This window comes from Glossina fuscipes, unplaced genomic scaffold, assembly GCF_014805625.2.
Source record: "Glossina fuscipes isolate IAEA_lab_2018 unplaced genomic scaffold, Yale_Gfus_2 114594, whole genome shotgun sequence".
In the NCBI taxonomy this organism is placed as follows: domain Eukaryota; kingdom Metazoa; phylum Arthropoda; class Insecta; order Diptera; family Glossinidae; genus Glossina; species Glossina fuscipes.
This window is the reverse complement of record NW_024005938.1, coordinates 1-6,114: the sequence shown is the minus strand read 5'-3', so window position 1 is coordinate 6,114 and position 6,114 is coordinate 1. Positions and strand designations below refer to the sequence as shown.

General features: G+C 34.7%; 2 protein-coding genes across 2 annotated transcripts; both read right to left on the bottom strand.

The window, feature by feature from the left end:
- Nucleotides 1–636: 636 nt before the first annotated feature.
- On the bottom strand, nucleotides 637–1,332 carry LOC119644377 (probable small nuclear ribonucleoprotein E). Its single transcript, XM_038043922.1, has one exon. It carries the CDS (start codon nucleotides 1,217–1,219, stop codon nucleotides 935–937), a length of 285 nt encoding a protein of 94 aa, XP_037899850.1. The 5' UTR covers nucleotides 1,220–1,332; the 3' UTR covers nucleotides 637–934.
- A 591-nt stretch (nucleotides 1,333–1,923) lies between these two features.
- Nucleotides 1,924–6,016, bottom strand: LOC119644378 (TD and POZ domain-containing protein 1-like). Its single transcript, XM_038043923.1, has 4 exons — nucleotides 5,956–6,016; nucleotides 5,420–5,888; nucleotides 2,494–2,650; nucleotides 1,924–2,438 (listed from the first exon to the last, which is right to left on the bottom strand). The coding sequence occupies exons 2-4, from the start codon at nucleotides 5,605–5,607 to the stop codon at nucleotides 2,220–2,222; spliced, it is 564 nt and encodes a 187-aa protein (XP_037899851.1). The 5' UTR covers nucleotides 5,608–5,888; nucleotides 5,956–6,016; the 3' UTR covers nucleotides 1,924–2,219.
- Between the last annotated feature and the right edge of the window lie 98 nt (nucleotides 6,017–6,114).

The window sequence follows — 6,114 nt, the reverse complement described above, 5'->3', positions numbered from 1 at the left end:
CATATTAAACGATTCAATTATACTAAAGCTGCGCTTTTCTTATCCTGGGGCCATCTTCTCGCTTATAAGAAATAAAACTTGCAATGGAAGAAGAATTCTTGCCGGATAAGTATTGAACTCTTGACCAAAAGATTGTTGAGTTTACAAAACTAGTTTTATAAAAGTTGTGAGTGATAAATAAAAATGCTGTCGTTCTATAAAGGCGAAGTGTATGATCAAAGATTGAAAGTTCATCCAGACTCTGTCTACCTTAAAAAATAAATTTTAATAAATAAACACAAATGTGTATACACAATGACGTATTTTTCTACCTTTGAGGCACACACACATTTAAAGATCCCAAGTCCATTGTTAAGTGCATGCATATGAAAACATAAAATTTAATCTCTGCACCTCTGGTAGCTTCGACGTTTTCAGATGAATAACATCAGAAAAAATTCAGCAAATCAACTCAGCATCTTACCTCACTTTAAAATTCTCTTTTTTTTTTTTTGGACTTTGAAAATGAATTTCTTAAAACAATGGAGGATTCCAACTACTAATAAAAGACACGTTCTTCCATACCAAATTAGTCAGTCTTCCAGCATTAATTGCACTTCAATTTTTCTTCAAGTCATAAGAATCTTTTTATTAAGTTAAGTATAAATGATTGAATTACATATATGTACTTACATTCATACAATGCATGGAAATACTTCAGATATAAAAATTAAAGATACAGAAAACCAAAAAGGAAGAAATCCTATTGTATATGTTCCTTCAATAATCAATGGACTCTTGCTTACGTTTACGAAATGAAGAATAATTTTATAAGAAACTTAAATTCTATTCACTTTTCATATCAGTACTAACAGCTATTGTTTATATGTTTCCAATCTCCGGCATCGTTACATTTGTTGTTGCTGCTATTTTCTTTTACTTGGTTAGCCTAACCTCAATCTTTCGAGGGGCTTACATTTTGTATTAGCGTGATATTATCGCCTTTCAGCATTATACGTCCCAGATTTTTGCGGGTTCTTGTCTTCACCCAGACCTCTTCGGCATCGTCGAGCACCAGATTCATGTATTCATCAAAACCCACAATGTGTCCTTCGATACGTAAATTGATATTTTCATATAGCCACACTTGAACGCGGGAACGATTTTGCAAATAACGAAAGATCAGGTTAATGGGTTGTACCATCACCTTTTGTACTTTTGTGTTGCCTTTGAAAGACATTTTTGGGCCGCGTTTATAATTTGTATAAAATTTACTTAAAGACTTTCGCAAAAACTTATTAGCTTTTATATGTGTGTATAAATCCTGTAAAAAAAAACTTTTACCATCAGCGTCTTCTTCAACTATATCTCTGCATCTTCCTTTTGCCATGCACGTGAATTAACGACAACATGAAACACAGGTATGTTTAAAAAATGCAACATAAGCAAATAGCAACAAAGGCAACTCTCTTGTAATTATTTTTCTCACTAGTTTATATTTACATATCTCCATTTCATTCTAGTCCACGGAATCTTTTCTATTATGACCGGAGACTTATTCACTGTTATTCAAGTGTCTATTGACTTATCTTTGAAAAATACGAAAAAGTAGAATAACACTATATTTATATCCTTTAATTTTTGTTTAAGTGTTTTTTGCCGTCTGGATTTTATGATTGGTTCATTCCACAACGTTGCAGTCTTTGGATTGACAGCAGCTTTATTCATTATTATTTTCATTTGTAAATCAATTTTTTTTTTTGTTCCACTCTTTTTTAATATGCAAAGTAGCTATTGTAAGCAGTTGGTTTATGTATATACTAAAGTTATTGGCAACATCAATAAATTTATATTTACTTATTCACTGTATCCACTAAAGGTATGAAACAATGCTAAACATCGCTTAAGTTTTTATTTGTGCTGCCCTGTGTTAAGAATGCTAAGCAAGAGCGCGATTCAATAGATGAGTTGTCTCGTATAAGTAATTAACCACCCGGTAATAAGTTCATTACAAACAAGTGTATTATAATTCCTGATGCAATATATTATTGAATAATTCGATTCGAAATTTTTCATCGAAGACATAAAGCAATGTAGATAAAAGTTTGAAATTGTCGAATTGAAATTATCGCATTGAGGCCAAATAAAGCTTTCTTTTGATGAAAAGCTCTTATATCTATAAATACTTTTCCGTTTAAGATATATTTGGCCAATAATGTAACGATAAACGAATTAAAGCTTTAACAAAAAAAAAAAAAAAAAAAAAAAAAAAATCGAGTAAATTTTAAATTATTACCTCCCTTTTCTTTTATTTCCATGACGGCTGTAAGAAAAGTACAAGCGTTGTCTACTGAGAGTGTCGCAATGACATGATCCTCGCATGCGGCACGCAACTCGCAACAGCCCATATCCTGGGCTAAGGTCATCATTTCAAAAACTCGCGAATCTTGTAACAAAATCTAAGAAAGGAATGATTTATGTGAAAAGTGAGTTTAAGGCGACCTTCAAGCTTACCTTGGCTGTATACACATATAAAATGAATTGGCGAAATACTTCGGGATGTACGTGAGGGAGACGCACTGGTGTCGGCGTGCCTGGTGCAGCCGGTGACACAGTGCAACCGGGTATACGGCATAATTCGCCACGTTTGGCTGTTTTAAAACTCTTACACCTGGTGAGTATAAGAAGAAAGATATTTTAAGAATGCTTTTGCTGCAGATTGTGTCAATCTAAGTAAGTTTTTTTTTTTTTTTATGAATAAAGGAGTGGTTATTGTGGGAGTTCTTTATTATTTTGCAAATGTACTATGCTGAGCGCGTATTAATCTTCGCGTACTGTGCCGTTCACCCAAGCCAAACATAAATTGTGATTGTTGCTTAATGTACACAAACTCCTGTAACTAATCGTTAACTCAATCTGGGCTTAATCTGAAGAAAGACTATATAAATCACTACCTAACCTAATAAAATGTATTGATGACATGTAACTGGAAAAATGATGAAGAGATAAATGTATTACTTACTCGACGGGCAAGCAAAGTTGTATGCCTTTGAAATCTATGAATTTCGTCCTGCCTTCTTTTACTATATCCTGAGATATCCATGACTAATCTGAAGAAATTTTCAACTGAAAAGTCCTTATGCAGGCGTTCACTAACCTGGAAACTACTGATCTACAATCAATCTTCTAACCTCAGACCTTGAAAATATTGTTCAGCAAACTTGTTCGATTTTTTGCCTTTCAATTGTATATTTACGAGTTGCATTTAAAACCCATTTAAAATTCGGGCTCGATGCTTTGAAATACCAGTATGTGAATTGTATCAAAAATTCTGGACCGGGTCCATGTGACGTCCGTCATCCAAACCCTAATAGTTCCTGGAGTGCAATTCTCCCTGTTTACCAATGCTTAAGCTGAAAAAGAATGAAGAAAGAGATTGTACCATTCGTGTTAGAACGCTCTATGATAAATTCACACTATTTACACCCTACACCCTCTCCATAATATAGCATAGTATTTGACCTATTTTGGAGATAGATCTACTATTCTGAATCGTTTTAAGCCTGTCTGCCTTTGGGGGAGAGATTCGATACAGAGACCCTATAAATCCCCCTATATATTCTTGATGAATGTGAAATTCTGAATTCATTAAGCCATGTCTGTCCGTCCGATAAGTGTTTGTCGTTGGCATTCTCGTGGCGGCAAAAATTAGGCAGAAACATTGGAAATTCTTGCACGCAATTTGGTATTCAAAATGGGCCAAATCGGTTGATGGACACGCCTACAGTACTACGAAAAGTGCGAACACCTTTGATTTTCAAAAGCAGCACAAAATTGATTTTTTGTTCATCACTCATTAACTACAGCAGACAAATGTACAAATATTTGATCGCATGTTCTACGGGCGAAGCTTGTAGTAATTTATGCATAAAAAAGGAAATATGAGTTTCACTTACAGTGGAACTAAGACGTCAGCGTACGTACTACTGATTGTCGATGCTATTTGCAGCTATTTAAAACCATTAAATAGGAGACACTTTTATGCGGTATCTGATAGCGGACAAAGCATTGATGCATCATTACATTATTGAATCGGATCGACTGTCCGGTCACGGGAGAGAATTTGATGAAATCTGTGCCAAATGATTGCAAACACAGCAGTCAGCTAACAAGCTTATGATCTCCGTATTGCGGGAATCGCTTGATACCTTTGGTTCCATCAAGATGATGCACTCTATGACAAGTCTACGTCTTCAACGGAAAAATTCCATGAATCCCCCCGCACACATTCTTTCACGCCTATCTGTCTGCAAATCTCAGAAGGATGCTTTTGAATATGCGCAAAAATCTTTTTATAGAAAAACGAATATAACGGAATATTGCAAGAAAATAAAAAAAGAAAAAAAAATTCGTTTTTGTTTGCTGATCTGTGCATTACCTTTGCAATTGAGTGAGTATATGTGGTCTCTAAACTGAGTAATGGTTGATTATTTTTCCAGTCCTTGAAATACAAAAAAAATCTCCTTTTACTTCTCTTTTCGTCAATAATTTTGAAATTTCGTCAAAGCCGTTTTTTTTTATACCCTACACCGCTTGTGGTGCAGGGTGCAGTTAGTGCGGACGTATGAAACACGTAGAAGGGCTTAAGATAGACCCACCGTTTACTGTAGCGATCGATTCACAATCATAATCTGAATTGGTCTAAACCTGGCTGTCCGTCTGACGTCAGTCCGGTAGTGAATGGCGACCATATAGTTTTATTTACTTCGTACCCCAACATGTGTACGTGCTATCACGAAACGCAAAGCCTTACATGGGCAGAAAATGTAACCTTCCAATGTGCATATCTTTCAGTCCAGTTAGCGTTTTACGTGAGGATAATGTGTGTTTGTGGTTTTGGAAGCATTATTATCAAAACGAGCGAATAAACGTAGTAGACGAACTGATGTTGGGTATGTAATAGTCGGTGTCATCCGATTATAATGTTCTTACTTGTTTTAATCAAGATTTGTATTCGATTCATTCATATGTGCAAGGATGCAACAAAATTGCATGCAGCAGGATTTTTACAACATTTAATAATTGATTCACATACCATCACAGAATTGCAATGGCATTGCGATGTTTGTTGTCTGATCGTTTCGTGAGACAATTGCCATAAGTGTAAAAATGTACGGAAATTCATAAAAGAAAGAAGCTTGGAAAAGAGATTCATTTATGCCACTTGCAACAGAATGACAATTAAGAATACGAGTTACGAGATATATTGATTGCCAGCAATGCCAGCAATCAATTTAATGATATGTTTGTCTGCGCGACTGTCTGGATGATATATATATATATTGAACGGATAATTGTTGCTATTGAAGAGATATTCACCTTGTGGAAGTTTATTTTATTTGTTATTGATTCTCATTTATTTTGCCTTTTTTAAGCTTACCGTGCCATTAACATAATGCGATGGCCATAAATGCGTTCCTCTTCGCGGCCGCATATGAAGACAACATCAGCACTATCCTGATCTTCAGACAATCTCTGCAAATCATCAATGAGTTGTGTTAGACCGGCCATCACTTGACCATCACATATTAGGGGCGTCGGACAAGGTGGCGGTACACGTGTGCCCATTGTATGCTTGTACGCATTCAATGACAATGTCTTGGCAAGTTTGCAGCTTAAGTCTTTAATATGGTTATGAAATGATCAGTAAGTAAGTTAGCAGTTGTTATTATTGAACGAAGTAAACGAAGAAAAAAGAAGGAAAAACGATTTTTTTGTTTTTCTGCTTTTATTTTTTTGCTTTTTAATCGGCCATCATCGCTCAATCGCTCATAAAATTTTCACCTGACACGTGCTTTAAATTCATTTAATTGAGTCTTATAGTCATTGTTATAACATGTTACCTTCCGCTACGATTTGTTTATATTTTATCAATACATGCACACAAACACGAGAAACTTTAATTAATTTTCTTACTCTAGAGACTTAACTACCATATAAAGAATCAAGAAATTGCTTTGGTAGCTGTGCAGCTCTCTAAGTTGTTTATGCTCTTTATTATTTTTATTATTATTATTATTATTATTATTTTTTTTTTTTTGCTTAGCGTATGTTGATCAACAAAAACAAATAAGA

What these genes read in the sequence shown, in the direction of transcription:
- LOC119644378 (XM_038043923.1), bottom strand. Translation starts at nt 5,607, where the DNA reads ATGGGCACACGTGTACCGCCACCTTGTCCGACGCCCCTAATATGTGAT. An exon ending in CGCATTATGTTAATGGCACG is followed by an intron (nt 2,651 to 5,419) that starts GTAAGCTTAAAA and finishes TATACTCACCAG; the next exon opens with GTGTAAGAGTTTTAAAACAG. An exon ending in TATATGTGTATACAGCCAAG is followed by an intron (nt 2,439 to 2,493) that starts GTAAGCTTGAAG and finishes TTCCTTTCTTAG; the next exon opens with ATTTTGTTACAAGATTCGCG.
- LOC119644377 (XM_038043922.1), bottom strand. Translation starts at nt 1,219, where the DNA reads ATGTCTTTCAAAGGCAACACAAAAGTACAAAAGGTGATGGTACAACCC.